We start from the raw sequence: 20,569 nt of genomic DNA, 5'->3' as shown, positions 1-20,569 counted from the left end.
GAACGGCTTGAGAAGGATAGGTATTATCTCTGCTTTAAATGTCTGGTAGAATTCCCCAGGGAAGCCATCTGGTCCTGGACTCTTATTTGTTGAGAGATTTTTGATAACTGATTCAATTTCTTCGCGGGTTATGGGTCTGTTCAAATTTTCTATTTCTTCCCATTTGAGTTTTGGAAGTGTGTGGGAGTTTAGGAATTTGTCCATTTCTTCCAGGTTGTCCAGTTTGTTGGCATATAATTTTTCATAGTATTCCCTGATAATTGTTTGTATCTCTGAGGGATTGGTTGTAATATTTCCATTTTCATTCATGATTTTATCTAATTGGGTCCTCTCCCTTTTCTTTTTGAGAATTCTGGCTAGGGGGTTTTCAATTTTGTTTATTTTTTTAAAAAACCAACTCTTGGTTTCATTGATCTGCTCTACAGGTTTTTTTAGATTCTATATTGTTTATTTCTGCTCTGATCTTTATTTCTCTTCTTCTGCTGGATTTGGGGTGTCTTTGCTGTTCTGCTTTTATTTCCTTTAGGTGTGCTGTTAGATTTTGTATTTGGGATTTTTCTTGTTTCTTGAGATAGGCCTGGATTGCAATGTATTTTCCTCTCAGGATTGCGTTCACTGCATCCCAGAGCATTTGGATTGTTGTATTTTCATTTTCATTTATTTCCATATGTTTTTTAATTTCTTCTCTAATTGTCTGGTTGATCCATTCATTCTTTAGTAGGGTGTTCTTTAGCCTCCATGCTTTTGGAGGTTTTCCAGAGTTTTTCCTGTGGTTGATTTCAAGTTTCATAGCATTGTGGTCTAAAGGTGTGCATGGTATGATCTCAATTCTTTTATACTTATTAAGGGCTGTTTTGTGACCCGTATGTGATCTATCTTGGAGAATGTTCCATGTGCTCTCAAGAAGAAAGTATATTGTTACTTTGAGATGCACAGTTCTTAATATATCTGTCAAGTCCATCTGATATCGTTCAGGGCCCTTGTTTCTTTATTGATCCTGTGTCTAGATGATCTATCCATTAGTGTAAGTGGAGTATTAAAGTCCCCTTCAATTACCACATTCTTACCGATAAGGTCGCTTATGTTTGTGATTAATTGTTTTATATATTTGGGGGCTCCTGTATTTGGCGCATAGATGTTTATAATTGTTAGCTCTTCCTGATGGATAGACCCTGTGATTATTATATAATGCCCTTCTTTATCTCTTGTTACAACCTTTAATTTAAAGTCTAGTTTGTCTGATATAAGTACGGCTCCTCCAGCTTTCTTTTGACTTCCAGTGGCATGATAAATAGTTCTCCATCCCTCACTTTCAATCTGAAGGTGTCCTCAGGTCTAAAATGAGTCTCTTGTAGACAGCAAATAGATGGGTCTTGTTTCTTTATCCATTCTGATACCCTATGTCTTTTGGTTGGAGCATTTAGTCCATTTACATTACATTCAGTGTTATTATTGAAAGATACGGGTTTAGAGTCATTGTGATGTCTGTAGGTTCCATGCTTGTAGTGATATCTCTGGTACATTGTGGTCGTTGCATCATTTTACTCACAGAATCCCCCTTAGGATCTCTTGTAGGGCTGGTTTGGTGGTGATGAATTCCTTCAGTTTTTGTTTGTTTGGGAAGACCTTTACTCTCCTTCTATTCTGAATGACAGACTTGCTGGATAAAGGTCTCTCAGCTGCATGTTTTTTCTGTTCATCATCACATTGAAGATCTCCTGCCATTCCTTTCTGGCCTGCCAAGTTTCAGTAGATAGGTCTGCCACTAGTCTTATGGGTCTCCCTTTGTAGGTTAGAGCCTGTTTATCCCTAGCTGATTTCAGAATTTTCTCTTTATCCTTGTATTTTGCCAGTTTCACTATGATATGTCATGCAGAAGATCGATTCAAGCTATGCCTCAAGGGAGTTCTCTGTGCCTATTGGATTTCAATGCCTTTTCCTTCCCCAGATCAAGGAAGTTCTCAGCTATGATTTGTTCAAGTACATCTTCAGCCCCTTTCTCTCTCTCTTCCTCTTCTGGAATTCCTATTATACGGATATTGTTCTGCTTGATTGCATCACTTATTTCTCGGAATCTCCCCTCATACTCCTGAATTTTTTTTTATCTTTCTTTTTGTCAGCTTCCTCTTTTTCCATAATTTTATCTTCTAATTTACCTATTCTCAGAACGGAGTCACCGGAGCCAAACGCAGACGAGAGGCCCATGGAAGAGGGTAGGAAGGGCAGCGAGGCGGTGCGCGCTCCACGGACTGGCGGGAGGGAGCCGGGGCGGAGGGGCGGCTCGCCGGCCAAGCAGAGCCCCCGAGTCTGGCTTGCAAAAGCGGAGGGGCCTGACGGACTGTGTTCCCACAACAAGCGCGACTTAGCGTCTGGGAGGTCATAAGTTAACAGCTCTGCTCGGAAAGCGGGAAGGCTGGAGGACAACCAGAGGGAGAGCTGCTGAGCCCCCTGACAACAGAGCTCAGTTTGGTGGGGAACAAAGGCGCTCGCCAGCGCCATCTCCCCCGCCCATCCCCCAGCCAAAATCCCAAAGGGAACCGGTTCCTGCCAGGGAACTTGCTCGCTCCGCGCAAACACCCAACTCTGCGCTTCTGCGGAGCCAAACCTCCGGCAGCGGATCTGACTCCCTCCCGCTGCCACAGGGCCCCTCCTGAAGTGGATCACCTAAGGAGAAGCGATCTAAGCCTGCCCCTCCTGCCCCCGAGCACCTTGCCTACCCACCCCAGCTAATACGCCAGATCCCCAGCATCACAAGCCTGGCAGGGTGCAAGTAGCCCAGACGAGCCACACCACCCCACAGTGAATCCCGCCCCTAGGAGAGGGGAAGAGAAGGCACACACCAGTCTGACTGTGGCCCCAGCGGTGGGCTGGGGGCAGACATCAGGTCCGATTGCGGCCCTGCCCACCAACTCCAGTTATACACCACAGCACAGGGGAAGTGCCCTGCAGGTCCTCACCACGCCAGGGACTATCCAAAATGACCAAGCGGAAGAATTCCCCTCAGAAGAATCTCCAGGAAATAACAACAGCTAATGAGCTGATCAAAAAGGACTTAAATAACATAACAGAAAGTGAATTTAGAATAATAGTCATAAAATTAATCGCTGGGCTTGAAAACAGTATACAGGACAGCAGAGAATCTCTTGCTACAGAGATCAAGGGACTAAGGAACAGTCACGAGGAGCTGAAAAACGCTTTAAACGAAATGCATAACAAAATGGAAACCACCACAGCTCGGCTTGAAGAGGCAGAGGAGAGAATAGGTGAACTAGAAGATAAAGTTATGGAAAAAGAGGAAGCTGAGAAAAAGAGAGATAAAAAAATCCAGGAGTATGAGGGGAAAATTAGAGAACTAAGTGATACACTAAAAAGAAATAATATACGCATAATTGGTATCCCAGAGGAGGAAGAGAGAGGGAAAGGTGCTGAAGGGGTACTTGAAGAAATCATAGCTGAGAACTTCCCTGAACTGGGGAAGGAAAAAGGCATTGAAATCCAAGAGGCACAGAGAACTCCCTTCAGACGTAACTTGAATCGATCTTCTGCACGACATATCATAGTGAAACTGGCAAAATACAAGGATAAAGAGAAAATTCTGAAAGCAGCAAGGGGTAAACGTGCCCTCACATATAAAGGGAGACCTATAAGACTCGTGACTGATCTCTCTTTTGAAACTTGGCAGGCCAGAAAGAATTGGCACGAGATTTTCAGGGTGCTAGACAGAAAAAATATGCAGCCAAGAATCCTTTATCCAGCAAGTCTGTCATTTAGAATAGAAGGAGAGATAAAGGTCTTCCCAAACAAACAAAAACTGAAGGAATTTGTCACCACTAAACCAGCCCTACAAGAGATCCTAAGGGGGACCCTGTGAGACAAAGTCCCAGAGACATCACTACAAGCATAAAACATACAGACATCACAATGACTCTAAACCCGTATCTTTCTATAATAACACTGAATGTAAATGGATTAAATGCGCCAACCAAAAGACATAGGGTATCAGAATGGATAAAAAAACAAGACCCATCTATTTGCTGTCTACAAGAGACTCATTTTAGACCTGAGGACACCTTTAGATTGAGAGTGAGGGGATGGAGAACTATTTATCATGCGACTGGAAGCCAAAAGAAAGCTGGAGTAGCCATACTTATATCAGACAAACTAGACTTTAAATTAAAGGCTGTAACAAGAGATGAAGAAGGACATTATATAATAGTTACAGGGTCTATCCATCAGGAAGAGCTAACAATTATAAATGTCTATGCGCCGAATACCGGAGCCCCCAAATATATAAAACAATTACTCATAAACACAAGCAACCTTATTGATAAGAATGTGGTAATTGCAGGGGACTTTAATACACCACTTACAGAAATGGATAGATCATCTAGACACACGGTCAATAAAGAAACAAGGGCCCTGAATGAGACATTGGATCAGATGGACTTGACAGATATATTTAGAACTCTGCATCCCAAAGCAACAGAATATACTTTCTTCTCGAGTGCACATGGAACATTCTCCAAGATAGATCATATACTGGGTCACAAAACAGCCCTTCATAAGTTTACAAGAATTGAAATTATACCATGCTTACTTTCAGACCACAATGCTATGAAGCTTGAAATCAACCACAGAAAAAAGTCTGGAAAACCTCCAAAAGCATGGAGGTTAAAGAACACCCTACTAACGAATGAGTGGGTCAACCAGACAATTAGAGAAGAAATTAAAAAATATATGGAAACAAACGAAAATGAAAATACAACAATCCAAACGCTTTGGGACGCAGCAAAGGCAGTCCTGAGAGGAAAATACATTGCAATCCAGGCCTATCTCAAGAAACAAGAAAAATCCCAAATACAAAATCTAACAGCACACCTAAAGGAACTAGAAGCAGAACAGCAAAGGCAGCCTAAGCCCAGCAGAAGAAGAGAAATAATAAAGATCAGAGCAGAAATAAACAATATAGAAACTAAAAAAACTGTAGAGCAGATCAACGAAACCAAGAGTTGGTTTTTTGAAAAAATAAACAAAATTGACAAACCTCTAGCCAGGCTTCTCAAAAAGAAAAGGGAGATGACCCAAATAGATAAAATCATGAATGAAAATGGAATGATTACAACCAATCCCTCAGAGATACAAACAATTATCAGGGAATACTATGAAAAATTATATGCCAACAAATTGGACAACCTGGAAGAAATGGACAAATTCCTGAACACCCACACGCTTCCAAAACTCAATCAGGAGGAAATAGAAAGCTTGAACAGACCCATAACCAGCGAAGAAATTGAATCGGTTATCAAAAATCTCCCAACAAATAAGAGTCCAGGACCAGATGGCTTCCCAGGGGAGTTCTACCAGACGTTTAAAGCAGAGATAATACCTATCCTTCTCAAGCTATTCCAAGAAATAGAAAGGGAAGGAAAACTGCCAGACTCATTCTATGAAGCCAGTATTACTTTGATTCCTAAACCAGACAGAGACCCAGTAAAAAAAGAGAACTACAGGCCAATATCCCTGATGAATATGGATGCAAAAATTCTCAATAAGATACTAGCAAATCGAATTCAACAGCATATAAAAAGAATTATTCACCATGATCAAGTGGGATTCATTCCTGGGATGCAGGGCTGGTTCAACATTCGCAAATCAATCAACGTGATACATCACATTAACAAAAAAAAAGAGAAGAACCATATGATCCTGTCAATCGATGCAGAAAAGGCCTTCGACAAAATCCAGCACCCTTTCTTAATAAAAACCCTTGAGAAAGTTGGGATAGAAGGAACATACTTAAAGATCATAAAAGCCATTTATGAAAAGCCCACAGCTAACATCATCCTCAATGGGGAAAAACTGAGAGCTTTTTCCCTGAGATCAGGAACACGACAAGGATGCCCACTCTCACCGCTGCTGTTTAACATAGTGCTGGAAGTTCTAGCATCAGCAATCAGACAACAAAAGGAAATCAAAGGCATCAAAATTGGCAAAGATGAAGTCAAGCTTTCGCTTTTTGCAGATGACATGATATTATACATGGAAAATCCGATAGACTCCACCAAAAGTCTGCTAGAACTGATACAGGAATTCAGCAAAGTTGCAGGATACAAAATCAATGTACAGAAATCAGTTGCATTCTTATACACTAACAATGAAGCAACAGAAAGACAAATAAAGAAACTGATCCCATTCACAATTGCACCAAGAAGCATAAAATACCTAGGAATAAATCTAACCAAAGATGTAAAGGATCTGTATGCTGAAAACTATAGAAAGCTTATGAAGGAAATTGAAGAAGATTTAAAGAAATGGAAAGACATTCCCTGCTCATGGATTGGAAAAATAAATATTGTCAAAATGTCAATACTACCCAAAGCTATCTACACATTCAATGCAATCCCAATCAAAATTGCACCAGCATTCTTCTCGAAACTAGAACAAGCAATCCTAAAATTCATATGGAACCACAAAAGGCCCCGAATAGCCAAAGGAATTTTGAAGAAGAAGACCAAAGCAGGAGGCATCACAATCCCAGACTTTAGCCTCTACTACAAAGCTGTCATCATCAAGACAGCATGGTATTGGCACCAAAACAGACACATAGACCAATGGAATAGAATAGAAACCCCAGAACTAGACCCACAAACGTATGGCCAACTCATCTTTGACAAAGCAGGAAAGAACATCCAATGGAAAAAAGACAGCCTCTTTAACAAATGGTGCTGGGAGAACTGGACAGCAACATGCAGAAGGTTGAAACTAGACCACTTTCTCACACCATTCACAAAAATAAACTCAAAATGGATAAAGGACCTAAATGTGAGACAGGAAACCATCAAAACCTTAGAGGAGAAAGCAGGAAAAGACCTCTCTGACCTCAGCCGTAGCAATCTCTTACTCGACACATCCCCAAAGGCAAGGGAATTAAAAGCAAAAGTGAATTACTGGGACCTTATGAAGATAAAAAGCTTCTGCACAGCAAAGGAAACAACCAACAAAACTAAAAGGCAACCAACGGAATGGGAAAAGATATTCGCAAATGACATCGGACAAAGGGCTAGTATCCAAAATCTATAAAGAGCTCACCAAACTCCACACCCGAAAAACAAATAACCCAGTGAAGAAATGGGCAGAAAACATGAATAGACACTTCTCTAAAGAAGACATCCGGATGGCCAACAGGCACATGAAAAGATGTTCAGCGTCGCTCCTTATCAGGGAAATACAAATCAAAACCACACTCAGGTATCACCTCACGCCAGTCAGAGTGGCCAAAATGAACAAATCAGGAGACTATAGATGCTGGAGAGGATGTGGAGAAACGGGAACCCTCTTGCACTGTTGGTGGGAATGCAAATTGGTGCAGCCACTCTGGAAAGCAGTGTGGAGGTTCCTCAGAAAATTAAAAATAGACCTACCCTATGACCCAGCAGTAGCACTGCTAGGAATTTATCCAAGGGATACAGGAGCACTGATGCATAGGGCCACTTGTACCCCAATGTTCATAGCAGCACTCTCAACAATAGCCAAATTATGGAAAGAGCCTAAATGTCCATCAACTGATGAATGGATAAAGAAATTGTGGTTTATATACACAATGGAATATTACGTGGCAATGAGAAAAAATGAAATATGGCCTTTTGTAGCAACGTGGATGGAACTGGAGAGTGTGATGCTAAGTGAAATAAGCCATACAGAGAAAGACAGATACCATATGGTTTCACTCTTATGTGGATCCTGAGAAACTTAACAGGAACCCATGGGGGAGGGGAAGGAAAAAAAAAAGAGGTTAGAATGGGAGAGAGCCAAAGCATAAGAGACTGTTAAAAACTGAGAACAAACTGAGGGTTGATGGGGGGTGGGAGGGAGGAGAGGGTGGGTGATGGGTATTGAGGAGGGCACCTTTTGGGATGAGCACTGGGTGTTGTATGGAAACCAATTTGTCAATAAATTTCATAAAAAAGAAAAAAGAAAAAAAAATAATTTACCTATTCTCTCTGCCTCTTCAATCCATGCTGTGGTCGCCTCCATTTAATTTTGCACCTCATTTATAGCATTTTTTAGCTCCTCATGACTATTCCTTAGTCCCTTATTCTCTGTAGCAATAGATTCTCTGCTGTCCTCTATGCTTTTTTCAAGCCCAGCGATTAATTTTATGACTATTATTCTAAATTCTTGTTCCATTGTATTGCTTAAATCTTTTTTGATCAATTAGTTAGCTGTGGCTACTTCCTCTAGTTTCTTTTGAGGAGAATTCTTCCATTTGTCATTTTGGGTAGTCCCTGGGGTGGCTCCAAACTGCAGGTCACCTCCCCTGTGCTGTCCTGAGAAACTTGTGTTGGTGGGCAGGGCCGCAGTCAGACCCAATGTCTGGCCCCAGCCCACTGCTGGGGCCAAAGTCAGACTGGTGTGTACCTTATCTTCCCCTCTCCCAGGGGCAGGACTCACTGTGGAGTGGTGTGGCCCCTGTCTGGGCTATTTGCACACGGCCAGGCTTGTGGTGCTGCTTTGATGGGATCTGGCGTATTATCCGGGGTGGATCCACAAAGTGCACAGGGGCAGGAGGGGCAGGCTTAGCTTGCTTCGCTATAGGTGGTCCCCTGTGGGAGAGGCCCTGCAGCACCGGGAGGGAGGCAGACCTGTCGGAGGGATGGGTCCACAGAAGCACAGCGTTGGGTGTTTGCGTGGTGCCAGCAAGTTTGGTGACAGGAACTGGTTCCCTTTGGAATTTTGGCTGGGGGATGGGAGAGGGATATAGCGCTTGCCAGCACCTTTGTTCCCTGCCGAGCTGAGCTCTGTCTTCCGGAGCTCAACAACTCTCCCTCCCCGTGTCCTCTCGCTCTCCCGCTCTCCGAGCAGAGCTGCTGACTTTTAACATTCCACATGTTAAGTCCCGCTGGCTGTCAGAACTCACAGATTCTGGTCCCTCTGCTTTTGCAAGCCAGACTTGGGGGCTCTGCCTTGCCGGGGGGGCGGGGCTGCCCCTCCACCTCTGGCTCCCTCCCGCCAGTCCCTGTAGCACACACCACCTCTCCACCCTTCCTACCCTCTTCCGTGGGCCTCTCGTCTACGCTTGGCTCCATAGAGTCCGTTCTGCTAGTCTTCCAGCAGTTTTCTGGGTTATTTAGGCAGATGTGGGTGGAATCTAAGGGATCAGCAGGACGAGGTGGGCCCAGCGTCCTCCTATGCCACCATCTTCTCTCCTCTCCTCCTTTTCCAAATTTAGAACTCTGATATGTTTTGAGTTTATCTTGGAGACTGGTGACAATATGGTTATGGACCCAATATTGTCTTTTTTTCCAAATGGCTACCTAGTTGTCCAAACGCCATTTATTTTAAAAGTCATTATTTCCCCAGTGTATAACTATCAGTTTATTAGATACCAAGTTCCTATATTTAGGTGTATTTTTGGACATTTTATATGCATGTGTTGTTTTATCTGCTCTGCCTATCCCAACGTCACTGTTTTAATTCTAGAGATTGTATAGGATGTTTTCTATCTGAGAGGCTCGTGTTCCTCTCATTGCTCTTGCTTGTTTCTTGGTAGAAAACTTTTTGAAGGAAGTTTTCTGACTATTGATTGTTTTTAAGTTTTCCTCAATAAATAATTATCTCTTTTTGTAAAATAATACATTAAATAATCTGAAAGAATGCTTTCCCCTAGAACTGCAGTATGCAAACACCGTGATGCGCTTTGATTATGTGTGGCTTCGAGACCACTGCCGCTCAGCATCTTGCTACAACTCCAAGACCCACCAGCGCAGCCTGGACACTGCCAGTGTAGATTTATGCATCAAGCCAAAGACCATTCGTCTGGATGAGACCACACTCTTTTTCACTTGTGAGTAGACAACAGACTTTGCCTTCATTGGAGTATTCTTCTAAGGAACAATTATTTTGCAAAAACTGGTTTGCCTCATTCCAAAACAGAGAATTATATATTTTTTTTTAATTTTTTTTTCAACGTTTATTTATTTTTGGGACAGAGAGCATGAACGGGGGAGGGGCAGAGAGAGAGGGAGACACAGAATCGGAAACAGGCTCCAGGCTCTGAGCCATCAGCCCAGAGCCTGCCACGGGGCTCGAACTCCCGGACCGTGAGATCGTGACCTGGCTGAAGTCGGACGCTTAACCGACTGCGCCACCCAGGCACCCCGAGAATTCTATTTTTTTATTGACGTATAATTAACATAAAATATCTTCTTAGTTTCAGGTGTATAACATTGATTTGACAATTCTGTACATTACTCAGTGCTCACCATACATGTAATCACCATCCAAGACCATACAACGTTATTACCGTATTATTGACTGTATATTCCCTACGCCATACTTTTCATCTCTGTGGCTTGTTGACTTTATAACTGAAGTTTGTACCTCTTAATCCCCTTCACCTACTTTGCCCCTCCTCCTCCCCCTTGGCAGCCACCAGTTTGTATTTGCTATCTTGTATTTGAGAAACTGGTTTTTTGTTCGTTTGTTTTGTTTTTTAGATTCCACATATAAGTGAAATTATATGGTATTTGTCTTTTTCTGTCTGACTTATTCCACTTAACAAATACCTTCTGGGTCCATTCATGTTGTTGCAAATGGCAAGATCTCATTTTTTATGGCTGAATAACATTCTATTGTGTGTCTATATATCTCATCTTCTTTATCCATTCATCTATCAGTGGTCACTTGGGCTGCCTCCCTATCTTGGCTATTGTAAATAATGCTGCAACAAATATAGGGGTGCATGTATCTTTTCAAATTAGTGTTTTCTTTGAGTAAATACCCAACAGTGGAATTATTAGGTGGGATGGTATTTCTATTTTTAATGTTTTGAGGAACCACAAAGCTGTTTTCCACAGTGGCTGCATCAATTTACATTCCTGCCAACACTGCATAAGTGATCCCTTTTCTCCACATCTTCGACAACACTTGTTATTTCTTATCTTTTTGATGCTAGCCATTCTGACATGTGTAGGTGATATCTCATTGTAGTTTTCATTTGCATTTCCTTGATGATGAGAGGTTTTGAGCATCTTTTCATGTGTCTTTTGACCATCTAGATGTCTTCTTGGAAAAATGTTTATTCAGGTTCTCTGTTTTTAATCAGATTATTTGCTTTTTGATGTTGAATTTTGTTAGTTCTTAATATAGTTTGGATATTAACCCCTTATAGGACATATCATTTGCAAATATCTTCTATTCACCAGATTGCCTTTTTGTTTTGATGATGGTTTCCTTTGCTGTGCAGAAGCTTTTTATTTTTATGTAGTCCCAATAGTTTACTTTTGCTTTTATTTCCTTTGCCTTGGGAGACATATCTAGAAGAAGGTTGCTATGGCCGATGACAAAGAAGTTACTCCCTTTGTTCTCTTCTAGGATTTTTATGGTTTCAGGTCTTACATTTAGGTCTTTAATCCATCCTGAGTTTGGTGTGTGTGTGTGTGTGTGTGTGTGTGTGTGTGGTGTAAGAAAGTGGTCCAGTTTCATTTTTTTGCACGTTGCTCTCCAATTTTCCCAACATCATTTGTTGAAGAAACTGTCTTTTTCCCATTGCATATTCTTGCCTCTTTTGTTGAAGATTAATTAACCATATATTCATGAGCTTATTTCTGGGCTCTCTATTCTGTTCCATTGATCTAAATGTCTATTTTGTGCCAGTACCACACTGTTTTGATTATTACAACTTTGTAGTATATCTTGAAATCTGGGGTTGTGATACCTCCAGTTTTGCTCTTCTTTCTCAGGATTACTTTGGCTATTCAGGGTCTTTTGTGGTTTCATACAAACTTTAGGATTATTTGTTCTAGTTCTGTGAAAAATACTGTTGGTATTTTGATAGCGATTACATTGAATCTGTAGATTGGTTTGGGTAGTATCGACATTTTAACAATATTAATTCTTCCAATCCATGAGTATTGGATTACTTTCCGCTTTTTGTTGTTGTTGTTCAATTTCTTTCATTCATGTCTCATACTTTTCACAGTATAGGCCTTTCATCTCATTGGATAAATTGATTCCTAAGTATTTCATTCTTTTCAGTTCAATTGTAAATGGGATTGTTTTCTTAACTTTTCTTTCTGCTACTTTATTATTAATGTATAGATACACAATAGATTTCTGTATATTAATTTTGTATCCTGCAACTACTGAATTTATTTACTGAATAAAAGCATTTCCTTGCAACTTCCTGTGAATCTATAATTATTTCAAAATAAAAAGTGAAAAGAAAAAAGCTTTGGAGGAAACAATATTTACAATCAATACTTTTGACTACTGATTTCTCTATAGTAAAAAAAAAAACCGTGCCATAGAAAGGTTTATTTCTATGCAAAACATTTGCAACATGCATTACAGAGACTGAAAAACCTATTAATGTATAAGGTATTTTATTGCCAGTTTGTAAAGAAAAGCACTAGTATTTCAATAGAAAAATGTGAGAAAGAAGTGAACAGGCAGATCGTTAAAGCATGAGTCAGCAAATATTCTGTAAAAGGCCAGATAGTAAAAACTTTTAGGTTTTGCTAGCTGTACAGTCTCTGTCACAACTGTTCAGCTATTCAATTCTTCAGTAGTAGGGTGAAAGCAGACATACTCAATATGTAACCAAGTGAGTATCATGTGTTCCAAAACAGGTGTGATAAAGACAACTGCCAGGCAGATTTGGCCTGTGGGCCATAGTTTGGTAACCCTTGCATTTAAAAAATATGTCTATACAGATGGCTAACAGACACATGAAAAGATGCTGAACATCACTCATCATCAGGGAGATGCAAATCAAGACTACAATGAGATACCACCTCACACCTGTCAGAATGGCTAAAATCAACAACACAAGAAACAACAGGTACTGGCGAGGATGTGGAGAAAGAGGAACCTTCTTACACTGTTGGTGGGAATGCAAACTGGTGCAGCCACTCTGGAAAACAGTATGGAGGTTCCTCAAAAAAATTAAAAATAGAACTATCCTATGACCCAGCATTTGCACTTAGGAATTTACCCAAAGGACACAAAAATACTGACTTGAAGGGACACATGCATCCCAGTGTTTACAGCAGCATTATCAACAATAACCAAATTATAGAAAGACCTCAAATGCCCATTGACTGATGAATGGACAAAGAAGATGTGTATACACACACACACACACACACACACACACACACACACACTGGAATATTACTCAGCCATCAGAAAGAATGAAATCTTGCCATTTGCAATGATACAGATGGAGCTAGAGAGTATTATGCTATATGAAATAAGTAGACAGAGAAAGACAAATACCATATGATTTCACTCATATGTGAAAATTAAGAAACAAAATAAATAAGCAAAGGGAAAAAGAGAGAGAAAAACAAACCAAGAGCTAGATTGTTAACTATAGACAACAAACTGAGGGTTGCTGGAGGGGAGGTGGATGGGGGGATAGGTTAAATGGGTAATGGACATTAAGGAGAGCACTTACTGCAATGAGCACTGGGTGTTGTATGTAAGTGATGGATCACTAAATTCTACTCCTGAAACCAATATTACATTATATGTTAATTAACTGGAATTTAAATAAAAACTTGAAATAAAGTAATAATAATTTAAAAATAAAAATAAAAGATGTATGTCTAACAAATATAAATGTCTAACAAATGTTCTTATTAGCCTTATTAGTAAATGAATAAATTAAAATTATTACAATAAGAGCTTTACCTACCAAATTGGAAAAACTATCTTTAAAAAATAAGCATACTCTATTTTGATAGGTACATATATATTGCTGTAGAGAATGGAAATTGGTATACTTTTTAAAAATACTGTGGGAACATTTTTTAAATATTTATTTTGAGAAAGAAAGAGCAGGAGCAGGGCAGGAGCAGAGAGAGACAGAGAGAGAGAGAATCACAAGCAGGCACCACACTGTCAGTGCAGGGCCCAATGCAGGGCTCAATCTCACAAACTGTAGGATCATAACCTGAGCCAAAATAAAGAGTTGGACGCTTAACTGACTAAGCCACCCAGGCACTCTGAAATTGGTAGACTTTCTAATAAAGTAACTTAAATGCATCAAGACTCGTAAAAGTTTAGATCTTCAGATTTAACAATTCCACCTTCTGTGTTCCTATTTTAAGAAAATTATCAGAATTATAAACAAGGATGTCACTATTAAATAATAAGGAAATGAAAGAAAAAAACCCTACATGCTCCAGAGAAAATTGGTTAGGTAAATCTTGGTAGTCCATATTCTGCAAATTATAAGAATTTTTATGAAGATTTCATTTTTTAAGTTTTATTTTTATCCCAGTTAGTTCACATAAAAGTGTAGTATTAGTTTCTGGTGTAGAATTTAGTGATTCAGCGCTTCCATAAAACACCCGGTGCTCATCACAAGTGCCCTCTTAATCCCCATGACCTATTTCACCCATCCCTCCACCCACCTCCCTTCTGGGAACCATCAGTTTCTTCTCTATAGTTAAGAGTCTATGAATTTATGAAACAATCATAGGATGAAGATTTAAAAATTTTAAAATGTTTATTCATTTATTTTGTGAGAAAGAGAGAGCACAAGCAAAGGAGGGGAAGAGAGAGAGAATCCCAAGTAGTCTGCACACTGCCAGCACAGAGTCTGTCGTGGGATCGATCCCATTAGCATGAATGAGATCATGTCCTGAGCCAAAATCAAGAGCTGGATGCTCAACTGACTGAGCTACCCAGGTGCCCCAAAGATTTAAATTTTTATTGATAAAATCACTCTTAAAATATTAAGTTACAAAGGCAGGGTACATGGGAAAAAAGTGGAAGGAATGATGCCAGGCTGTTAACAGTGGTTTCATCTGCATGGTAGAATGGTAAATATAGGTAATTTTTAAAATCTTTCTCATATGTTTTATGCTTTACAAATTCTTTATGATACTTTTATTGTCATGGGGTGGGAAGCCAAACAGAGAGAAACAGAGACAGAGAAAGAGAAGTAAAAAGAAGTAAGAGAAAAGATAAGATGCCAGCAAAACCTTTTACTCCCCTTGCTATACCCTTTGCATATCCTGAAGATTTTCTAAAGCATTTGGGGGGGGATTTTTTTTTTACTTTTTGGGTTTTTTTTTGGCACAGTGGGCAAAGTCACTTATGAAATCATTATCCTGTTATATTGATGTCATATCATTAGGTCAAACTACCCTAATTCATTTAGTCCATTCTAGTTGGTAAGATGTATTTGTTCATTCATTCACTTATTAATTCATACTACTCAACCTACAAATATTTCTGTTCTCAGGAACATTCTAGGCACTTGTTTTAATTTTGTTCCATAAACAATATAGCACTGGGTAATTGGTTGCTAAAAATAACATTCTTAACCAGTAAATTATTGGCAGTACTTATAACTATTATTTTAATGTCTTTTATTTTTCCCTTAAAAGGGCCAGATGGTCATGTGACTAAATATGATTTGGATTGGCTGGTGAAAAACAGCTATGAAGGGCAGAAACAAAAGGTCATCCAGCCTAGAATCTTATGGAATGCTGAAATCTACCAGCAAGCCCAAGTTCCATCTGTAGATTTCCAGAGCTTCCTAGAAACAAATGATGGATTAAAGAACTTTCTGCAAAATTTTCTGCTGTATGGAATTGCATTTGTAGAAAATGTCCCTCCCACTCAAGAACACACAGAGAAGTTGGCTGAAAGGATCAGCTTGATCAGGTAACTTATTAGTTTCTAATATCTATAGTAATAATTTCCAGAGCATTAATACCAGTAAAATAACAACAGGGTATGGTCACCTTGTTTTTAATCATGAATATTTTGTGGTCTGAATAAAGTGATTCCCATTTATAGTGCTTTATTTGAGGCCCAGATTTCTAATCTCTAAAGACACTTACATGTTAAATATGATGAAGACTTCAAAGTCACTGTAAAATTTTTCAGCTTAGTGGTCCTCAAAGTGACAGGTACCATTGTACACTAGGAGAAGGACTAACTTTGAAGAAAGAGAATCAGGTAGTATTCTGAGTTCCACCATCAGGGGATTGTGTGAACATAGGCAACTCCATTACACTCACACCTGTACCCTCCACCTCCACCTCTACCCCCTTGGCCTTGATTTTCCCATCTGAACAATTAAAGGATTGAATAAAATGGTGTCTAAAGATCATCCAGTTTTGACCTACTATGATTGCTAAGGCTTGATTCAGAGACTAGTTGTTAATAATACTGCCTTACACAATATAGCACATAACCAACAAATTTACACCATTATTTTCTTTTGGTCATTATAGAAATCATGATAAGTGTATATTTTATCTCCTGTTCTGCTGAGCCATTTGAGACCCACATATATTAAGTAGGTGGCTTGCCCAGTATTGTTCTGCTAGTAGGTAGTAGAACTGGGATTTGGGGTAGAGCTGAGATGGTGGTGTACTAGGAAGACCCTAGCTTTGCCTTGTCCCTCAAACACAGATAGATAACTATCAAATCATTCTTAATACCCAAGAAATTGACCTGAGGAGTGATAGAACAAACCACAACTAGAGGGAGAGAAGAGGCCACATCAAGGAAGGTAGGAAGTGCAGAGACGCAATTTGGGGGAGAAACGTACTGTAGGTGCTGTGGGAGGAAGAGAGCCCTGGTTGCAGAGAAATGTGAGAGAGAGTGGAGCACACAGGGATAAGCACAAGGAGATCACTTCTGCACAGTCATTGGCCGGGAAAACAAGAGGGGCTGATTTTCATGAGTTTTTGCAACCAATGGGGCTCAAAGACTGGAATTTTAGAGGTCCCCAGACTTGACTGGGATAGAAACCTGAGGACACTGCCTGACTCCTAGAGAGAAGGCAGGCAAACAACCTGGGGATAGATGGCTCGATATGAGGAACTACTAAGTAAGGCACACGAGAAGAGACTATTCGCTCTTCTTGGAGCACATCTGTGAGAGGTGACATTGCCTTTCTGAGGACAAAAGACGACACCATTTTCCTCTCCCGCCCCTCGGCATAGGCATAGAGATACCTGCAGAGGGTAGCTAACCGGGAAATTAGCTGTTTAGCCTTCTTGCTCCAAATCCCACACCCACGTGCTCTGGTACACCTACCCTTCCATGTCAAACTGTATCCATTTCAGTGTGGCAAAACCCTTTCCCAGAGGACCAGCACAGGCCCCTGCCACAGCAGGTCCCTAAATTTTGGAGTTCTAAAAGTCAGCAGGCTTGGCTGAGATAGATCCCAGAGTATACTGTGCTGCTCCAAGCAGGCATATGACTCAGAGACAGTGTTAAAACGGTGATCTGAAAAACACATAGGACACACAATGGAAAATTATTTGCTCCTCTGAGGGTGCTTTTCTCAGAGCAGGAAGCATGGACTCCCTTCTACAGGGACAAAGGAGCGGGCTGGCACAATTTTCCTCCCTCGCCCCTCAGCATAAACCAACTTCAGGAAAACAGCACAGTGCCAACACAAACTGACTAACCTGCTTACACGAAGTCACACTTTGTGCTGCTGGTACTTCTTTTCTCAGGCAAGCGTGCCTAGGATCAGCACAGCAGGCCCCTTCCCCCAGAAGATCAGCACAAACCCCTGCCCACACCATGTCTCCCAACCAGAGAGTTGTTCAAGGCTTCAGTTCTAGTGCAAGCAGCATCAGGTCCCTTTTAACAAGGAGACCAGAGCGCACCTAGTTAAAATGCACCACACTTTGGCTAAGGTGCAAACACTCCCCACTGCATGCAAGAAGAGCCTCTGCAGGAACTGACCTGAGGGATAGAGCAGCCAAAACACAGCAGCAGAATCACACAACACACATCAAAGACACTTCCTAAAGCACCAGGCTCTGGATGCTATATGACCTCTTCATACAGCCATTTACACTCAGGAGCAGAAACTACCAGACTTTTCTAACACAAAGAAGAAGACAGAGACCTAGACAGAATGCCAAGACAAGAATTCATATTCAAAGAAAGAACAAGAAGAGGTCATGGCCAGGGGTCTAATTGAAACAGACAGACATAATTTAATATGCCTGATGGAGAATTTAAAGCAACAATCATAAAGATACTTGCTGGTTGGAAAAGTATGGGAGACATCAGGGAGACCCTTACCACAAAATAAAAGAGTTAAAAAACAATCCATCAGAAATGAAAAATGTGATAACTGAGATTCAAAACCAACTGGTTGTAATGACCACAAGGATGGAAGAAGCAGAAGAATGAATGAGTAATATACAAGATAGAATTATGGAAAATAATGAATTTGAACAAAAGAGAGAAGAGTGATGATCACAAGAATAGACTTAGGGAACTCAGTGACTCCATTAAATGTAATAATATTTGTATCATAGGGGTCCCAGAAGAAGAGAGAGAAAGGGGGAAGATTTATTTGAGAAAATAATGGCTGAACACTTCCCTAATCTGGAGAAGGAAAGAGACATCCAGAATCAGGAGGCACGGAGAACTCCCATAAAAATGGAAAAAAAAAGCAGGCCAGCAAGATATATTGTATTTAAATTTGCAAAACATAGTGATAAAGAAAAAAATCCCAAAAGCAGCAAGACAAAAGAAGTCCCTAACTTATAAGTGAAGACCCATAAGGCTAGCTGGAGATTTCTCAACAGAAATTTGGCAGGCCAGAGAGAATGGCATGATTTGTTCAAAGTACTGAATGGGAAAAACCTGCAGCCAAGAATACTCTATCCAGCAAGGCTATCATTCAGAATATGAGGAGAGATAAAGACTTTCCCAAACAAAAACTAAAGGAGTTCGTGATCATTAAACCAACCCTGCAAGAAATATTAAAGGGGGCTCTTTGAGTGGAAAGGAGAGAACAAAATTGACAAGGACAACAAAGGATCAAAGAAAATCTCCACAATGACAAAGCAAGTAATAAAATGGTATTGAGTACAGATCTATAAGTAATCACTCTGAATGTAAGTGGACTAAACACTCCAATCAAAAGACATAGGGTGTCAGAATGGATAAAAAAAGAAGACACATCTGCATGCTACATATAAGAGATTCATTTTAGACCTAAAGACATCTGCAGATTGAACATGAGAAATATTTATCATGCAAATGGACATCAAAAGAAAGCCATAGTAGCCAAACTTCTATGAGACAAACTTGATTTTAAACAAGTCTTTGTAAGAAGAAATGAAGAAGGGCACTATATCAAAATAAAGGTGACTATCCCATAGAAAGATATAACAATCATAAATATTTATGCCCCCAACTTGAAGCATGCAAATATATAAACAATAGCATATATAAAGGAACTAATTGATAAAAATACAATAATAGTAGGGGACTTTAACACCCCACTTACACCAATGGACAAATTAAGCAAAAAATCAACAAGGAAACAATGGCTTTGAATGATACACTGGACCAGATGGACTTAATAGATATATTCAGAACATTTCATCCCAAAGCAGCACAATACAGTTTTTTCAAATGCACATGGGACATTCTCCAGAATGGACCACTTACTAGGTCAAAAAACAGACCTCAACAAGTACAAAAAGACTTTTATCATACCATGTATGTTTTATGACCACAACACTATGAAACTTGAAGTCAGCCACAAGAAAAAAATTGGAAAGACCACAAACACATGAGGGTTAAACAGCATGCTACTAAACAATGAGTGGGTTAACCAGGAAATCAAAGAAGAAATTTAAAAATACATGGAAACAAATGAAAAATGAAAACATGATGCTCTAAAATCTTTGGAACTCAGCAAAAGTGGTCCTAAGAAGGAAATATATAGCAATACAAGCCTACATCAAGAAGCAAGAAAAATCTCAAACAACCTAAACTTACACCTAAAGCAGCAATAAAACAACAACAAATGAAGCCTAAAGCCAGCAGATAAAGGGACGTAATAAATATTAGACCAGAAATAAATGATAGAGAAACTAAAAAACAAAACAAAACAAAACAAAACAGTAGAACAGATCAGTGAAACCAGGAGCTGATTTTTTGAAAAAATTAATAAAATTGATAACCCCCTAGCTGTTGCAGACTTTGAGTCTGGAGTTCTCTCTTGTCCAGCAAGAGAGTGGATGCAGAATTGAATATGAGAGAGGCTAATGTCCGGGAGGTGACAAGAGCCTCGAATAAGGGTCCTTGCTCAGTTTTTATTAGGATCAGAAGGCTTACAAACGTGATGGACATGCAGAAAGAGACAATGAAACAGTAAACATTAACTCGTGTGTGATAGAAAAGGGGTTTCGAAGATGTGCAGTGTTAGGGGTTTGGGTCAATACAAAACAAACTCACGGTGCCAAGCAGATGGTTTACAGCAGGCACAAGGCACCACGTCTGTTTATCTTAGCTTGCCTACGGGATAAGAGAGATAGAGCAGGCTACCTTAGGATCAACAAGGCACTTTTCTTTTGCTAATTAGCTCCGCTCTGGGCAATTTCACCGTGCTGCAGTCTATAGCCCTGTTTACCTGTTTACCTATTCTGGACCTTAAGTCCTGTGACAGCAGCTTTCTGTTTTGTTCTATGCTGGGAGCACTTTCACCCTATTTGCCTAATCTTGGATGCTTTCATTGTAAGCCTTGTTAACCCATTGGTACAAGCTCAGGGAATTCCAA

The 20,569-nt window shown here is 40.1% G+C and overlaps 1 protein-coding gene across 4 annotated transcripts in view; it reads left to right on the top strand.

Annotated features, from left to right (window-relative positions):
* The window catches only part of TMLHE (trimethyllysine hydroxylase, epsilon), an 86,471-nt gene that overhangs the window by 39,121 nt on the left and 26,781 nt on the right, over positions 1–20,569 (top strand). For 3 of the 4 annotated variants that reach the window (XM_043570432.1, XM_043570435.1, XM_043570433.1), the window contains exons 3-4: positions 9,668–9,844; positions 15,402–15,681. In XM_043570432.1, the coding sequence (XP_043426367.1) occupies positions 9,668–9,844; positions 15,402–15,681 (457 nt within the window). The remainder of the gene's footprint in view (positions 1–9,667; positions 9,845–15,401; positions 15,682–20,569) is intronic. The other variant, XM_043570434.1, reaches the window with a different exon arrangement.

The sequence above is a fragment of the Prionailurus bengalensis genome, chromosome X (assembly GCF_016509475.1).
Source record: "Prionailurus bengalensis isolate Pbe53 chromosome X, Fcat_Pben_1.1_paternal_pri, whole genome shotgun sequence".
Taxonomy (NCBI): domain Eukaryota; kingdom Metazoa; phylum Chordata; class Mammalia; order Carnivora; family Felidae; genus Prionailurus; species Prionailurus bengalensis.
Note: the sequence above shows the minus strand (reverse complement) of the source record. Positions and strands in the feature narration are given on the sequence as shown.